The following is a 17,858-nucleotide window of genomic DNA, read 5'->3' on the forward strand; positions in this document are numbered from 1 at the left end:
CAGCCCCTGAAAGCCCTGATCAGAACCTGACACCTAGTGGCTATTAGCCACCACGGCCCAGAGGCTTAAAACTGCCTGATGCTTCTTTTATATAAGCATCCATATTTAGGAAGAAAGCTTAGTCAAAAATTACCTTTGCACCGAGCACGTTTTTCTAGTTTTCACAGAGAAATGGGATCCTGAAGAGGCTGCAAAGACTATGAAAATTAATTAAAAACAAACAGCATATTTGCCACACAATCTTCCTGAAACCCCGAAAGCCTTTAGGCTCACCAGTTTAGCATCAGCCCCATGGCAGAGACTGCATGGCTGTAATGTAACCCGATTAGTTCTCAAAGTGAGGTTTACCAACACCTACTGTTACTGTATTTCATATTTTATCCTGGGCAAGACATTCACAGGACCATAAAAATCAGAAAAAAAACAGGTACCTGCAACATGCGGGATTGTCTCCGTGTTGGCCTCGTTACGACACGCTCCAGGAAAACAGGATTAGAATTTAGCTGAGATGTGTGCTCCAGGTGTTTTCAGATGAAGGCTCAAACCCAGCTGGATAGTTGGGTGAACAAAGTCATTCATCAACGGATTTACTTCACCAGTGCTCCACACTAAGTTCTTACCTTAAGGCAAATAAATTAGCTGCTTGATGATTGGTATTTTACACCCAGTATTAACCTAATCCACAGGAACTTCCATTAACTTTCACAAGAATGGGACCACGTTACCTCTTTCTCTCTGCATCCAATTCTTCCAAAAGGGAATTTCTTAGCAGAATGACACGTAAGAATTTGCAGACTTCGATCTGTTTTGACAGCATTTCCATCTGGAAACCCCCAAGACCGAGCAGCAGCCACTAAACTGCCATATTTAAAGTCAACCCCATACTTGGCTGTCGTGCAAATTAATCAGCCGGAGCTAATTCTGCAACTCCACTTCTACTACTGAGAAAATACCTGCTTTGCAGCACGGTGATAGGATGTGTTCACATAGCCCTATCTTCAAATAATAGATAATAATAAAGAAAATTAATAATTTTCAAATAATAATATCCTCAAAGCCCTTCACAAATGCTAAGTATTATTATCAGCTCTGACCACAAACATTAGAATCATAGAATCATTAACTCTCTTCAGGCCCCCAAGTTATTCTGCAGAATCTTTGAAGACTATTTGATTATACAATCAGTTCTCCAGACGCTAATACTCAGGCACTTCGGGTTTGTCACATCAAAAAGAAAGAGGGAAAGAATTATTTGTCAGCAAGACAAATAATTACCAATATCAGAAGTAAATTGGCCATTTGTTAGAAGTAATGTGCGTGTTCTTAACCATTTATCAGGAAAGCTGCCTTGATCAAAATCAGACAGCCTGCTGGAACCAAATAAACCATTTCTTTAGCAAACCGCTCAGCTGTACTAATGCAAGAGCTTATGAGCTTTTTTTGTTGGGTAAATGGAAGTGGTGGTAGCTTCTAGGACCCTTGAGTAGCAATAATATTGGAGCTGGCCTCACTCTTAGCCTGGGCCACTCTTTCTTCATACTGAAATGGCTCGCCTAACCAGAAAGGGTACAAAGTGCGGTTTGGGAGGCCTTATATTGTCTACAATTATTTGAGGAGGGAATTCCTTACCTAGGAATGCCATCTCTTACATTTCCCAACAAAAGAAATGGAAACTTGTTTGAAAGAATTCAGCAAACATAACATATCTCTATGATATCTAGACTCTAAGCATGGCTAAGTGGCGAGACAGAGAAATTACGGCTTATTTCACCTGATTAGCCAATTTTTCACCAATAAATTACTTTTGTTTCACTGAAAAGTTTTTTTTTTTTCAGGTTAATTGATAAGGTTCCTGAAGCCACGACCACTAAACGTGAAACTCTTGAGTGTTACACCACACATCAGATCGATGCTCAGTTTCATCAAGACCAAATACACAACGGAAAAAGGAGCTTAGTTGACAGGTCGAGTTTAATGACCAGTGCCAAATGAAGTAGTTTAGCAAAGATCCTCAAAATTTGGAATCCCATTTGAGATGGCATGTTGCATCTAGCTGAATGCAACAAATAATGAGACATGCTTCTACCAGTACAGCGGCAACAGAGAGGTCATTGTTCTTTCATTCCAATTATAAAACAGTTCAGCAGAGTCTTTCATAGCTTTTAAGTATCAGAGAATGTCTGACATCTGATTAGACTCCACTCATAATGAACTGGTTCATTCTCAAGGAGGAATTGTATTATTTTCTCGACAGAAAATCTACTTTTTTAACTTCGAGAGCTTACTTACACAATGAGATACAGACACAGGTGTCTCTGTGTTTCTTTATTGCATGGTCACACACTAATTTAACAGTTTAAAATACAGCAGCTAGAAGTTTCTTTACATCAGGTAAAAACTGAGGAAAAAGGCCTGTGTACTAGGAGAAAAAAAGGCATTCCCTGTTACATATGTTGTCTGCAAAGACAGTTATTTCTGTAAATTATGATTAGGCAGGTAACATACATTAAAATACACAACGTAACCACTGCCACAAAAACACGATGCACAAAGAAAAAAGTAAAGATGTGCCAAGAAATACAAGCTAAGACATTCAAAATTAAGGTGTTGAAATTTTAAAGCCAGTACTATTGGCTACAAAGCCGAACAGAAGAAGGGACCCTTCCTCAAAAGTGAGCTCTGAACATTTCCAGTACTCTAAAACCCAGTAGACTTTAATGAGATCAAAGCAATCGCCACTTCTACAGTTTTCAAAGCCAAAAAAGACGCACACCTGTCAGACTTGTGGTAAAAACACCAACCCAAGCCACTCGTGACACAAGACAACAAAAGCCTGGTCAGGAATACGTGGTGGGTACACCTGGTGTGCACTGGTGTGAAAGTTCTGGAATGTAGGAATATGGATCAAATGCCAAATGATGTCGTCTGAAGTATGAAGTCACCAAGACTTCTGATAAGAGCGATATTTAACAGAAATACTAAAAGGCTGTTGGAAGTCAGACCAACGTAGATGCAGATCTATGCTCAAAAACCTTCTGCTCCCGTTACAATAAGTCGTCCACAAAATTATATCCATTACAGTCTTGGATTCCGAGTACTTATTGCCACAGGAACAGCTGTCAGTACAGTATTAATAACAGAAGTGACTACTATGCAAGGACAAATACAAATGTGTGCTTTGACCCTTTTGCATTGTACCATCTAAAAGTCTAAAAATTCCTATGCAGACATCTTTTAAATAGAATTTAACTTAGTTGTGCAAAATCATTACAAATATTTGCTCAAGTCCAACAATCAAATCAAATCGTTTTCCCTCCCACGCAACAGAGAATAAGGCAAAAGAATTATATCCCATCTCCTGTTTTACATACATGTGCAGGTACACAGAATTATTTTTCTTGCAGTTGGTTTTTGCAAGACCAATACAGTCATTGTGATATAAGAGTTAAAAAAAAACAAACCAAAACACAAAACCAACCACCAAAAACCTCCCCAAGAACTTTTCTGTTCATTTCCAGACTGCAAATTTCAATAACAATCTGCCCTGCAATGGAAATACTGCCTACCTTAGCCAGAGATGCTAAAACACTAAAATGTAAATGCAAGACTCAAAAAGCAGCAAAATAACTGTAACAGAAAATTCCTGTGAAGCTTATTTTTGTATCGCAGTAATTATTTTTTTCTACATGGACCCTATTTCTGGATATTCGAAACAAGCAGTGCTGAAACTGAAATGGATTCATTTTATGTCAGTGTAGTTAGATGTGATTTTACCTAAATAAGTCTGGAGTAAAGCTTACTGACTGCGACTGGATCATACACCTATTCTTTAAAAAAAACCTTGCATGACAATAGTTTAACAAAGTAAGTAAATCTCCATAACAATTGGAAATACATGACTGAAAAGAAAATATTCAACATCATCTCTGATGGATGCATGGTGGTGAGAAGTTAAAAACATCTACACACCTAGGAAGAAAATTTGTTTCAGTGGAGCAAATCTAACCACAGAGAACTCAATTGGGTGAGCATACTATGGCATTATGAAGCATCTGAAGATGAAACAGGTAAACCACAGAAGTTCCCTATGAACAAAATACGTTATTTTGCATTTGCAGATGCCAGGAAAGCTGTATGAACTTGTGAAACAAGCTCAGTGGATGAGAGGTACACAAAAACTTGGTGAAATTACCAAAATTACCAAACTTGGAGCAATTGCACAAAGCTTTTTAGAAGATCCATTCATATATGACAGGTATATTGATGCAGGGTACCTATAGCTAGCTTGGTGCTGCTGAGTCACCTGCATTTTTAAATGCAGAGGCAACATTAAGATGTCTTTATATTACAGTTTTTCCTAACTGCTAATAATAAGTAGCAAAAATCTCCAAGATAGACAAGATACATGCCAGTTCTCAACCACTGCCATCTTTCTGCAGGGTCTTCCTCAGAAAAGCGTTTGCAAGTACAGCACCAATGACTAGATCACAGACATTCAGGCAGAAAGTAAAAGAATTCGTTTCCTATTGCCAGAACTGGAGATGACCCTTCCAAAATTATTTTGGAACCTTTCATTCTCTGGCAAAACCATCACCGCTGTGGTTCTGCAGACCAGAAACAGAGTAAAAAAATCTGGCTGATGATGTCAAACACTGTATAGGTCATCTGAGATGGTAGAGTCCAACCAAGTTGATACAGATTGTATAGTTCAACTGAGTTCAACTAAGATGGTGAAGTCCAACAGAGCAGTAAGGACTTGGGAGAGGTAACGAAACCGAAGATATATGCAGTACTGCGTTGGATACACTACACAGTAAAGATAAGTATACTACACTGGGAGAGAAGAGAGATTTTCTTACATTTACCACGTAGAATAATGACTCCAAGGTTAAGCAGGCACATTTCAAATTGCTGTGGGAGAAAGGCACAACTGTTGTAACAGCAGCTTGAGGTAGAGCTATTAAGGAAGCAAAGGCAGGATCTAGGCACTTAATTGGTTAAACAAGAATATTCAAAAGCCTTAAAATCATCAAGGTCACACTAAAAAGTGTTAAAGTGCTTTTAAACTGAAGGCTTGGACTTAAAAATAGCATCAAGCCTAAAGTTCTGAATTTAGCATTGACAACCTGGCATCACTTGTGCTGAATCACACCAGCAGCCCGTGACCTTGCTTACTGGCAGAAGCAGAGCAAGCAACATCTGTTCTCCAAGAAGACTCCCCAAATACAATCAATCAAGATCACATCACGAGTTTACAGACAGACTTGCTCCTCCTCAGAAAAACCTGACCATACATTTGGTACATTAATTTTACGCACAGGCGCACTGTTAAAAACAGTAAAGCATAAAAAAACACTGGGAAAGGTGCTCAAGAGGAAATTACAGCTAGTAGTAGCATGCTTCAGAGGTAGATAATACTTGTGGCAATTGGACCATAACTCTAGAATAAGGCTCCACAGCTGGCAGTTTACACAACAATTTTGTCTGGTCTACAAATGAATTTCAACCACCACTTAACTTAGTTACCATAAGGTGCTCTAAATACAATCTGGTCCCCAGTTGTCATGAAGCCAGGTAACTCTTCCTATAAGAAAAGTACATCTTAAGTCAAAACACTGAAAAGAGTGCCCTGGTGCTCTATGAGTTACTGAAAAAAACAACAACTTTCAAGTATCTGAATGCTGCGTTTTGTCCATACTCTCCTAGCACTGGATTAGGTTTCAGAGATTGTGTGGAGTTTTGTTGGGTGTTTCCCCCTCCCCCCCCCCCAAATTCCATTGGGAGGGTCAGCTAGGGCTTATCTAATTTTGCTTTCCTTTGATGCAATCGACTTTCTGGGATCAAATGGACATTTTCACCTAATTTGCTGCTCTTGCCAGTCTTGAGATAGTGGTGAATTCTCTCCTGCTCTCTTCTCCTGGCACATTACTAATTCAGAAAAGTAAAAGCTGCCAAAGCTAAAAGCTTCTGCATTTGTTATAAGGTTTTAGAAAAAGTCTTCTGGCTTGTAGTCTAGACAGAGTGGACATTCTGTGGCATTCATATCAAACATGGATCATGCAGTCAATAGAACAGAAGGAGGTTAGCTTCTGTAATTAATTTTTTTCCTTCTGCCCATGTCAGCCTAAGCACCAAGGAAAAAGGAAGATAAAATGTCTCTGTGTATGTGACTAGAGAAGCTAGTTTCTCTTCTCAAACCTCTGAAAAAATTCCACAAAAGGATCTCATCAGTATTAGTACTTTTCACTTCTTCACACTTCCTGCTTACTAGCATGGTTTTTGTTGGGATTATTAATTCATGCAAGTCACTGAAAAAGCATCTGAAGAGACACAGAACATTTCAGAAAAGAGGCAGGGGAAAAGATCTCCTGCCCTTATTTTTCCTTTAACTGTCAAAATAATTCCTCATTAATCCCTACTTTAAAACAAGTCAATTTGTTAAGGGTTAATATTATTTACTTTTTTTTTTTAAAAGCAAATCTAAAAAACCCCACAGCTTCTCTACTAAGGGTCAAATGGCACTTAGTGGAACTGAAACTGGCTGGCTGTGAAACTGTATGGCATACACACGCTGCAGAAAAAGGAAAAATAATTAAAAACTACATCCAGGTACCGCAGTCTGGACTGGCATTTCATGGGCCATCTACGGCCTGATCTGCTCAGCATGATGGTCCTTGGGCTGTCCTTCAGCATCCAAGAGCTGCCTGCTTTGGAAGGACGAACGGACGGTTCGATTCATTAATGGCTGAAGAGGGCGAAAGTTGTCTACCATTCTCTTTTCTTCTTCACCATCTGAAGTAAAGAGCAGCATCCGAAATGCCTCCAGCTGAGAATGAGAAATGTCCAGTTTTGTGACTTTACTAACTAGAGAACTATTGGAGTCCACGACAAAACACAATCATTCATGCTTGGGAAAAAAAAAATAAAATCAAAGGTACAATTACATTTGCATTCTGGCACTTCTTTGCCACCTGCTGGTACAGATTATGCCATCGTCCGTATCAAGGCAGAAGATGAATTGTCAGTCATCTGCCATTTTTAGGCAAACTAAATCTCAAACGTGGCAAGTCTGAGATGGAACTGATTCCCATTCAAACACAGGAACATATGCCATCTTTAAATAAACCTCTCCGACCTTCTTGATTTACACATTTCCTGGTGTTCCGTTATCATATACAGGCGTGCATATCCTGGCACCCAGAAAAGAGGGAACCTCAACAAGCAACAACCTACATAGTTGTTCTCAGTGGTTTATAACTGGGGATCAAAACAAAGCATGCAGCAGATCAGCTTTTCATGCTCACAAGGGCATTACGATGTTAAGTAAACTATGAGCCTTTCTATGCCATAAAAGAATGAGTTAAGAAGAGCCAAGAAAATAAAAGAAAAAAAAAACAGAAAGAGTTTCAACTGAAAAGACGAATGACAGTTCTCTGCTCTGTTAACAATCTTCAGTTCTTTCCATTCTGTTCCCTTATGTAAACAAAAACATGAAGATCACATACATGCCTGTTCTTCAGAGTTCGGGTTTGTTTGGAGCGTGACCTTCTAGATGGACTAGCTCCATGCAAAAGTTGTATTTTAAAAAAAATAAAATCATTCAGTATTTTGCCTCATGTCGTTAGACTTGACACTTCATTATTAATCAAAACCTCAAAAAACAGGGACAATGCACAGATAACTTCCAATGCCTCTTAAACCATGAAAAAAAGGTTGACATTTTCTCAGTTGTGCATTTACACTTGCTTTGCAACAATCTCCAAGACTACTTCTGTGCTGTAACACCCCGTAAAGTACTCCACTTCTTTGAACAGACAAAAAAAAAAATCCTAAAAACTTTCAACAAAAATCACAATGGTAGTACAAGCTAATCCTCCTTCTGACTGTTTTCTACTTGTCCCTCCATCTACCAAGGAATAACATCACGTTAAAACATGAAGTACTAAAATTAAAAGCAGTAGAGTGCATACGATGACAAGTTTGGGTTGGGGTCAGAAGAGACTATTGACCATGAACTCCTCCTCTTGAAATAACTTCTGTAATAAAAATATTTGCTGAAACCTTTGTTTGTCTGTCCTTTTTAAAGGGGAATTAAAAAAAAAAAAAGGAATTCAAGGACAGTACAGCCAAATATAGAGGAAACATGCCTGCAAAGGAGAAAATGCAGTGGGGGCTCACCCTATCTCTCACCATCAGAATGGCATGTGAAGGACTCGGAGCCACCCACCAACTCTTCTGTACCTCCAGAGTCACTCCCCCAAGGGAAGGATGGAGGATCAGCCCTTGCAGTCTCTGCAAGATCTCTGTGCAAAGAGATCGAAGAGAGCTATCAAGAATATGCACAAAAGGTCAGAGTTTGGAATTTCACAAAACTTGTCCTTTCTCCTCCCTCTCTACCACAAAAAGGGCTGCATCCTGGTAAGGAGAGCAAAATTACGCAGCGTTCCAGTAAATAACCTTAGAAGTTTTCAAGGGGCAGCTTCCAGAATAAGGCACTGTTTATCACAGATCAAGATAAAACTCTATCAGAGAGCGGGAGAAGCATCTTTAACTGCTTCCTGAAGAGGTCTTAAGTCTTTCCATGTCAGCTGTCATGTCATGATACCTTAATGTCATGATACCTTCCCCCAAAAATACAAAAGTGTGAAGCGGTCACTGATCCCTGTGTACTCACAGAGAATTACTGGTAAGCAACTACTTCTGTGCACCTTCCCCTCCAAGGCAGCAGGCAGGCAACCAGGTATGGTATTATTTGAAACATCTGAAACACGAGATTTACCTGATTCTCATCAACCTCTATTGGCTTCTTCTTAATAATCCACGTGACTGATTCAGTAAGTGGGGGCGTAGTCAAAGAACCCGCGTAGGTCCAATAATCCGGGCATGAAGGTATCAAGCAGGAGGGATCAAAGACATCGAACTCGATAACAGTGTCCTAAACCCAGAAAAAAAAAAAATACTTTGAGGAAAAGAAAATGACAGAAGATTTAAAAAGATCTTAACAACGAGATTAAATACTGTACGTGTGACGTATACACATGCAAAATTAGGTATTGTGAGTAGTGATGATGATTGACATAAAACAATAATTTAAAATCCCATAAACTTGTACAAAATTGGCAAGCTTGGTTTGAGCCATAAGAGGCAGCTAGCAAGCAGAGAAAATTTAAATATTTCTGTTGTCCCCACAAGCCATCAGGAATTCAGTGCAGAAGAAAGGAGGAGTGCGAAGCAAAGGAGCAACTGACTGGGTCTTTGTGGGAGCTAGGAGCAAACAGGAAAAAGAGGGAATAAATGGTGGAGTAAGTTCAGGCAGTTCTGCCAGATAAACTCAATAGACTGCAAGCAGCAGTGCTTTTACTTTTCACCACGTGATTTTAGGCAGCGGGAAGAGGACTAAAGTTTTATTTAAATCTCATCAAGTACTCATGTCCTTGGGATGTGCACTCCCACAAGTGAGATACCCGTCAGAGCTTCAGAGCCCATGATTTCCTACACAAACATTTTACTCCTGGGCTAGTTCCAGGATATATTGGCAATGCAGGAAAGGAAGATCCTGGTTTTCCTTAGATAGGTTTTATCGGTTCCCCACTGAGAATGAGAAATATTGCAGTAAAGAATTTTTCAAAAATAGGGAGTTGGACAAGAGGTTCTAGATGGGAGCCTTCACCCATCACGTGAGAGAGGAAAGTGCAAGGATATCTGAATGAATGGGTATTATCTGATCTTCCTCCTCCTCCTCACCAGGGTGATTGATGTTTCTCAGGGTTTGGTGTTTAAGTCCGTGATAACGCTGGCAAGGCAACAAAGGTTTCCAAACGCTTTAAACCAAGAGCTGATGAGTTGCTGGGTGACCAACACCCTTTGGAAATGAGATCCCTTTCAGAGCAGCCCACGTGCAGCTCAATGAGCCTAATGTTTGATACTACCTTTTTTTTTTTTTTTTAGAAAATAGAAGTCAAGATCCTTTTTTTCACATTCATATGCCGTAAAATATTACCTTCTCATAATGGACGTACATTCACAGATTTTTCTAGGTCTTTTTGGCACTGAACTGACTTGTTTGGCATTTATCTGGCAGAGTTTTCACTGCGTTGCCATAAATATTTGTTTTATTTGGATAAAAAAAAAATCCTTACTGAGATAAATAACAGCACAGTGACTTCAACTGGATGTGCTTACAAGCCAGCAAAATTCTTGATGTGTATTTTTTGTATTTTCAGTAAGCAACGGGCACATGGAGGAGCGTGAGCTGCTTCTGAGCACTGTCAGAGATGCCGCACTCCCTCTCCTGGCAGAAGTCAGAAATCAGCTATGAAGAAAAAGTCCCATTCCTCCAGCAGAAAATTTACAGTGTTTTTTTTAAAAAAAAAAAAAAAGGCAAACAATAATCTCCTCCTCAAAGATCAGACTAAAATCAGAAAGCCTTAATTCTACAAGAAATAAACTACCACTTTACACTGCACAGAAAGTTCCTTCCAGTGAAATAACACACAAAAACTAATCCAGTGGCATATGTTTTCACAGAAGCGGACGAGCACGCTTCAGTGAGGGCAAACATCAAGCATGTGCGTGCCTTTCTAAGGGGATACAATCTCAACAGCATCATTTCATAAACCAAGAGGTCTGGAAAGCTTAAAGTATCCAATTCCTCCTTAAAAATTAGCTTTCCCCAGCTCTAGTATAATCGATCCACCCAAGGTGTCAATCAGGCTCCCTACTGACGTTTAAGGAAAAAAGCATTTATTAGTGTTTGACTTTTGTCAGAGTATTTTTTTATGTTGAGTAACTGCATGAGCTGTGCTGAGTGATAACTGGTGGGACACTTAAAAATACTCACCTTGTGTTTAACTGCTGGCAAGGCATCAACCAGCGTCTGCAGCCCTTCATGACGCGTTCCTAGCTGCAAAGACAGGTAGGAGTTAGGGAGTCATTAAGCTGACATTCTACACATCTACCTTAACTAGTATTTTTTGAAAACAACACCACAAATATCTAGAGGTATTGTGTCCTAAATCAGTTTTAACAAAATAAAAATAAAAAGGCATTGTCACAGCTTATTACACAAAGTGAAATTACCTTTAAAAACACTCCAATAACAGCCAAGCCGTTACCTTCCATCACAGCTTCTTCAAAAGTTGGGTACACAACGGCATTCCAGTGTACTAAATGCAACTGAAATATAAATGAATGAGAAATCAACACATGCACAGAGCACAGCAATGACAGCAAGAAACTCGACTTTTGATCTTTGATACATTTGGTCCTTGGCAATCTGAGACACTGCAGCGAGCTGCCTCAGAAATGACACACCACGAAAAAGAAGAACAAAATATTATTGGAAAATAAGGGTACTTGCCTTCTTTTTTTTTTTTTTGCCTTTTTTTAAACAATACCCAAGGACCCACAAACTCCTTTTCACACATATGAAAGGGATTTTGTCGGTGGGAGACTCATTACAGGAATGCTGTACAGAACAGAGCATGCCATTCTGCTAAGGAACGCTCTCCTGCACATCCATAAGCTTCCTCTGCATGGCTTGCAGTCCAACACAAGCATTCCATTGAGGGGGTTTGCATATTAAATAGATAACCAGCACCAGTCCCAAAACTTAGTCATAAAGTCTTGCCATCTTTGGCATGTAACTATGTTTATACCTGTCACACTTTCCTCTCTGAGCAACTTAATCCCTATTTTTCTCCAATCTTTTTATAGACTCTCTTTCTGCCTTAGTAGTTACTTAATCACTAAAGCTTTGCTACTTCAATAATTGCTTACGAGTTGAAAACAGAAAATAAAGTGACCACGATAACCACTATATTCCTCATAGAACTCTGCTATACATCAGTCTAATTATTTTAAGAAACACACAAGAAATTGTTGATAACTGGAATAAACTTTTTAACGTTAGGGAAAGTTCTGGGGTCACAGACACAAGACAATTATTGACACAAAACAAGCAGGACCGGGCTTCTTGAGTTAAAGGTATGGATGTGAGAATGAAATAATTTTCCATGTTCTCTTTAAATACTTTTGAAGGGTATTTAGTATGTGCTTTGTTTCTCTGCAAGTGTTTAGCAATAACAAACAAAGTGATTTTAAAGCAGTAAGGATTAGGAGAGCTGGAGGTCCACTAGGGACAGCAGCTGAGACGCAGCACATTGATCACACTCTCAAGAAAACAAATCCTATATCTCACGTGAACTCTTGGCTTATTGCAGCTCAAAGGTAAAGCACTTAAATTTTTTAAATTGAGATCTGAGCTTGCACATTTACCTCAATATTTGCTGTCCACCTGATTTGCACCACATTATCTTAAGACCTGATCGTGCTCTCAGTCTGCTTTCTGTCTCATCCTTTATCCTTTTAGAAGGAAGAAGGACAAGCAGAGTTGTGCCACTCCATCCAGCCAGAGCTGGAACAGAAGTGATGCTATTTGTCTCATCCTTTATCCTTTTAGAAGGAAGAAGGACAAGCAGAGTTGTGCCACTCCATCCAGCCAGAGCTGGAACAGCAGCGATGCTTTGCTGCTGCCATTGGCTTGTCCAGCAGCTACCCCTGGGGATATTCAGGGAGAAAAAAACATTACTGAAACTTTCAGTAATGGGAGCAATGTTCAATTTTAAGACTGTGTTCTTCTCCAGAAAACACAGTGAATACGAACTTACTAATGAAATGGTAGATTAGCTGTGGCACCTACCAGTAATCTACAGTTCTTCAAACTGGGAGTTCTCTAGCATGCAGCCTGAGCTCTAGCCTCCAGGCCCCGTAAATATTTGCTTTGTTCAGCGTTTTATCTCATACCTCTGCTGGGTAAAATTTGCTGTCAATTGTATGCTCGGAACCCCACTCGTTTATAGCTCCCCAGTGGAAGTGGAACTGCTTGAGCCTGTATTGGTTTTCCAAAGGACCTCCAACGATTACTAAAAAACAAAACAAGACACACCTATTAATAAACGTTATTTAGAATTGTCCAGACAAGTAACACAGCAAGAGCTTCCTTGAAATAAATTTGCCCAGGAAAAAAAAACAACCCACAGATGGAGCAACTACCTTAACTGAAACAGTCCCCTGCTGCTTGGCTACTTTACCATTTACTTCGCTATGACAAAATTGTTCAAAAAAAACCCCAAAACCACATCACTGTTTTTCTCTGCAGTTTGAATCAACTGTATCAACTTGAATAGGCTAAGCTAAATAGTCTCCTCAGCCATCTCCCCTCAAGGGAATTTTTTTCCCAATTCACATCAAGTTTGGCAGAGTCACGGTGTTCACGTCACCTTCCAGGCTCTTCTCTTCGAGCAGGCATATGGGAACTGCCTTACCAGAAGAAACACGTATGACAAAGCAATGGATATATCTATTAAATGACATCCCAGCAAAGCCTCAATATCTTTGAAAAATATTGACATTTCCCATGACAACACGAGACTTCAAAAATCCAAATTTGCCAGAAAAATCAGTACATTGTGTCAAATGTTCAAGTCTGCTTTTTTTCAAGTTACAAAAATCCAAACATACTATTATGCTTCAACACAACTTTCAGACTGCATGGCCAATGTTAAAAGATCTCCTGCACAGCCAGAAATACACTAATATTCTGTTCAAGCTACACCCCACACAGCATCTAAGCATTCCTATGGGCAAGATTCCGAGTTTCTGGAAGCTTTAGTGCACGTTTTAGCTGTGAGTGAGGGTAAACAGCTTGCTCTCCTGATTTCAGAAGGCATCTCCTAATTTTGCAAATACATGAATGAAAAAGTCTATGCCCAGCTTTCTTTGTACTGTTGGGCTTTACTCATTTCCTTCTAACTGAACCAGTTCTTCCTGCCAGTTGGTACAGCGCAGCATCTGGTAAGCCAGAGACCAGAATTACTTCCAAAGGGCTGACAATAAATATGTGGGTGTAGAGATTCATTTGCTGATTTTTACTTAACTGCACGTCACGGTTAAATTTCACAGCAAACCACTGTATGAAGTACGTAATCCCAACACTATTTTTGAAAAGAAGTTAATCACTTTAATGCTAAGGAGAAAACAATGAGAGGCATTAAGAGCTTTCCTTCTGTGTTTTTTTTGGGTTTGTTTTTTTTTTTTTTTTTTTTTCCCCCTGAAAGCCAGCCAGCAGCTTTGAAATTCTAACTAGACAGGCCTGCTGGTGGTAAAAGACTAAGCTAAAACAAGTGATGCAAACTGATATTTAAATTAATTTCATCCACTGCTGCTGAGCTCTTAGCATAAATGCAATACTGACCATCACTAAAAAAAAAAATCATAAAGGAAAGTGATAACTTTCAGGGATGGGATGAAGATATGGCGCACACAGCCAAGTCTTTCAGAATTGAAGTTTCTGTTTTCCATTCCTGACTATGTGATGATGCAAACCTACCAGTGAGTACACTCAGGTTCATAACCACATTCACCTGAATGTTCACCTCACAGGTAAAATTAGGCACAGGCACACATTTGTAGAAAATCAGGTTCCTACAGTGGACACTAGGAAGTGACAGGAAACAAGCAGGAACTTACAGTCCCTTTACAAGCATTTCTGCCCTTTCGTTTCCTCTCAGTTTATCAGTCTTGATGATTTCAAAACAAAATAGAAGTTTAAAAGAACTCTAACAACAACCAGGAGAAAGAATCACACCAACTTTTTACTGCTGGCCTAGTTCTGTTTCAGTCTCATTTCCTTGCAGCAGATGGCATTCATGCACACAGGACCACATTCTGTACATACCTTCCCCACACCCTCTTTCTTCTTCATCCTCCTGCTCTGCTCATAAGCAAACACCCCATGGCAGCACTACCTTCATCTTTTGCCCAAGTCTTGTTTTTTTCATCCCAGGAGCTGGGCATTTTTGTCTATCCTGGATGCATGTTTCATTCTGTCTTTTTCATCTTCTGTTTCAGTTTTGTTGCTTTTTTTTTGTTTGTGCATAAGCTTCCTTCTCTGGATTTCTATTATTGTTAGACAGAAGCTGGCAGAAAGAAAAATCAGAAATAGCAACAGTAAAGAGAGAAAGGTGGAGGAGAGAGGCAGGCACCTGCCTGCCATTCATACAGCAACATCCCGAGATCTGTTGTTTCTCTGCCTGTCATTTTGGAGCTCTATCGCTGATGGTTTAATGCCATCCTCCACTAGCTGTCATGAACTTTCATTCACTTTAATTCATTTGAGGAAGATGATGATGATAGAGCAGTCATCCAGAAAGAGGCAGCAAGAATGCTCACACTTAAAGATTTACCTCCAGCAGATAAATAAGATCTTTCAGAGCTGTGATGCTCTCTGAATAGGCAGCCTCTGAAAGGCCAGCACGCCTCCAACTGACACTCCTGATCATCCCATGCTTGCCTCTATGTCACAAAAGCTGTCCCCTGTGTATTTAGATGTTGTGTGTTTCTTAACCTCTTGCAGGCAACATCCCTCTATTACATCAACTCTTGCAGAAAAAAAAAATTAATTACTTTTTTATCCACCCAACTGCAAACCATTACACTTTTCAGGAACGCACCCTCAAGAGATAGCAGGGTGTGGCTGTATAAAAGTGAAAGACTGTTAAATTAAAAGCAAAATCAATGTAAAGTTAGTAAGTTAAAATCACAGATGATGTAATAACTGATGTCTCCATCTTAGTCTCTCCTGTAACCCCACCTCACTAACGCAATAGCAGTTTGTACTGTAAAAACAGAGAGGCAAAACTTCTTGGTTCCTTCACTACCTACCACAGCTTTGAAATGAACAAGGGCAAGAACATTCCCTGGCTGGAAACTGAAATTCTGGGTGAACAGCTATAAACAACAATAACAAAAAACCTCAAGCAACCCCAAAATGTCACACAAGCCCCTGAAAGCTCCACGCATTCCACCTCTACCATTTTTGCTGCACTTTTTTTTATCAGCCTCTTTCCAAACATCAACCAAAAATACTGGTATCACGGAGACAAAGCATTTGCTTATCAGCAAGCTGAAAGCTTCCTTCCCAAGAGCATTCCTAAATCCCTTATGAAGATCTGGCATCTCCCACAGTATGCAGTCATAGATTAATCAAACAGGTTCAAACTGGCCCAGGGTCCCTCAGTTTTTCCCTCCAGGACAAGCGGAGTAAGTGACATGAATCATGTGCTTCACAACATCCCTGACCAACTGCTCCCAGTTCACCTACCATGACGAAATATCTTCTTTATACATACCAGCAATATCCTTTGGTAAAATCAACTTTTAAAAGCAACAAGGCCCAGGAAACCTGGAATTTAGTAGCAATATTTTGATTTTAAGTCACTAGACTCTACTGAGCATTTAAAAAATATTTAATATTTTTTATATAATAATAATTTTTAATATTATCAGGTCAGCGTGCTTATTCACAACAAATTGCTGGAATGCATAACTGGATTTCACAGGCATGGACTCCTGCTTATACTAAAAGAAGAGGAAGACACGCACCTGCTCCCTGTGGTGGCAGCTCAGTATTACTTAGTTCTCCAAAATCTTATTGAGGTAAGTATGTATGCATTCCAACTGAAAGTCATTTTGCTGATTATTATTTCAAATGCATTAAATATACCTGTCAACACCGCAAAAGAGCTAAGTGGCAGATTACTTTGAATAAAGTGTAATGATGGAATCTCATTTAAAATGAAGTAGCTACGCATATGACTGAATCTTGACTCATGTAGACAAAGCTGTGATATTATGTGACCTAATCAAAAGGCAGGGCATTAAGGCTTGTGCAACAAGAATAAGTTTCAGCCTAGGACAGCGGATTTCTGCACAATGTCCATAGGAATAAATACATAGTAAAAGTGAAACCTATATAGAACTTCTGCACTACAATTCCCATCGCTGTAAATCTGCATTTAGCTAAAGCGTTCTTCTACCCTACATTTATTTTCAACACTTGTCCTGAGGTTTTACATCATGCAAACACTTCCGCTCTGCAAGCATTAAAAAGACATTAAATCGATTTTTCTGAGTTGTGCTTACTTGATCTATCGGTAGAATCATCAAATTCCACCAGGAATGAATATCCATTGTTCCAGATGTGAAGACACGTTGTTGGGTCGTAGCTGACTTTCAGAGGCTTCAGGAAGGGGTCATAAACACTGTCTCTCCACTGGATATTGATAGGAGACTGTCGGGTGCCCCCAGGAATTGTGAGCGGACTCTGCCAAAGCGGATGCACTGGAAGGCGATGAAGAGAGTCAGGCTCTAAAGCACAACACACAACTTCCAAATAAATACTTCGGAACTTTTTGGCAAGAGAAGATGCTTTGGCATATTGGCTCCAAAGGCTAATTCAAGTCAGCTGATGCACAGGAAAGCAAAAATAAAAAAAAAAAAACACCAACATTCCAGTTGCATGACTCAGAGCTACGCAGGGAAATGTAGTAATTTGACTTGCAACCGTGTTGACACCTTTCTGCGTTTTGCACAATGCCGTTCAAGGAAATTCTACCCCCTTATTTGTCAGAAAACTGTTTTCCTTTTATTGCCAATTGATTTTAAGGTGGCTTCTGGTTTACAGCTTTGCCAGTCTCACCACACCACTTTGGCTTCCCTTACACACCAGTACCACCAACTGACGTCAGATCGCACCAGACACAGGGTAACTCCCACTACAACAGCAAAAATATTCTCTTGACGTTACCGGTCTTGCGCCCACGCACGCGGAGGGGTTACACCACTGCTGAGGGTGTCGTGCTCCTGCAGCACCCACACCAACACTGACCAACACCTCCCTGTGCCGTCGGGACCTACAGCTGATCTACACACCTGTAAAATCCTCAACGACCAGTTCCGGGGGCAGCTCGGGCATCTCGAACTGGCACAAGCAGGGCAGATGCACGAAAACAACTTCC

The 17,858-nt window shown here is 39.9% G+C and overlaps 1 protein-coding gene across 8 annotated transcripts in view; it reads right to left on the reverse strand.

Annotated features, from left to right (window-relative positions):
• CA5A (carbonic anhydrase 5A) overlaps nt 1-17,858 on the reverse strand; it is a 26,992-nt gene continuing 9,134 nt past the window's right edge. For 3 of the 8 annotated variants that reach the window (XM_086621198.1, XM_086621196.1, XM_086621195.1), the window contains 7 exons: nt 16,984-17,181; nt 12,805-12,923; nt 11,080-11,175; nt 10,841-10,903; nt 8,780-8,935; nt 8,228-8,326; nt 5,765-6,826 (listed from right to left, as the gene is read on the reverse strand). In XM_086621198.1, coding sequence (XP_086477324.1) covers nt 6,644-6,826; nt 8,228-8,326; nt 8,780-8,935; nt 10,841-10,903; nt 11,080-11,175; nt 12,805-12,923; nt 16,984-17,181 — 914 coding nt within the window. In that variant the 3' untranslated portion in view covers nt 5,765-6,643. Of the gene's footprint in view, nt 621-5,764; nt 6,827-8,227; nt 8,327-8,779; nt 8,936-10,840; nt 10,904-11,079; nt 11,176-12,804; nt 12,924-16,983; nt 17,182-17,858 lie in introns of those variants that run through there. The other 5 variants (XM_086621199.1, XM_086621203.1, XM_086621200.1 and 2 more) reach the window with 4 other exon arrangements.

The sequence above is a fragment of the Tauraco erythrolophus genome, chromosome 15 (genome assembly GCF_009769465.1).
Source record: "Tauraco erythrolophus isolate bTauEry1 chromosome 15, bTauEry1.pri, whole genome shotgun sequence".
NCBI lineage: Eukaryota > Metazoa > Chordata > Aves > Musophagiformes > Musophagidae > Tauraco > Tauraco erythrolophus.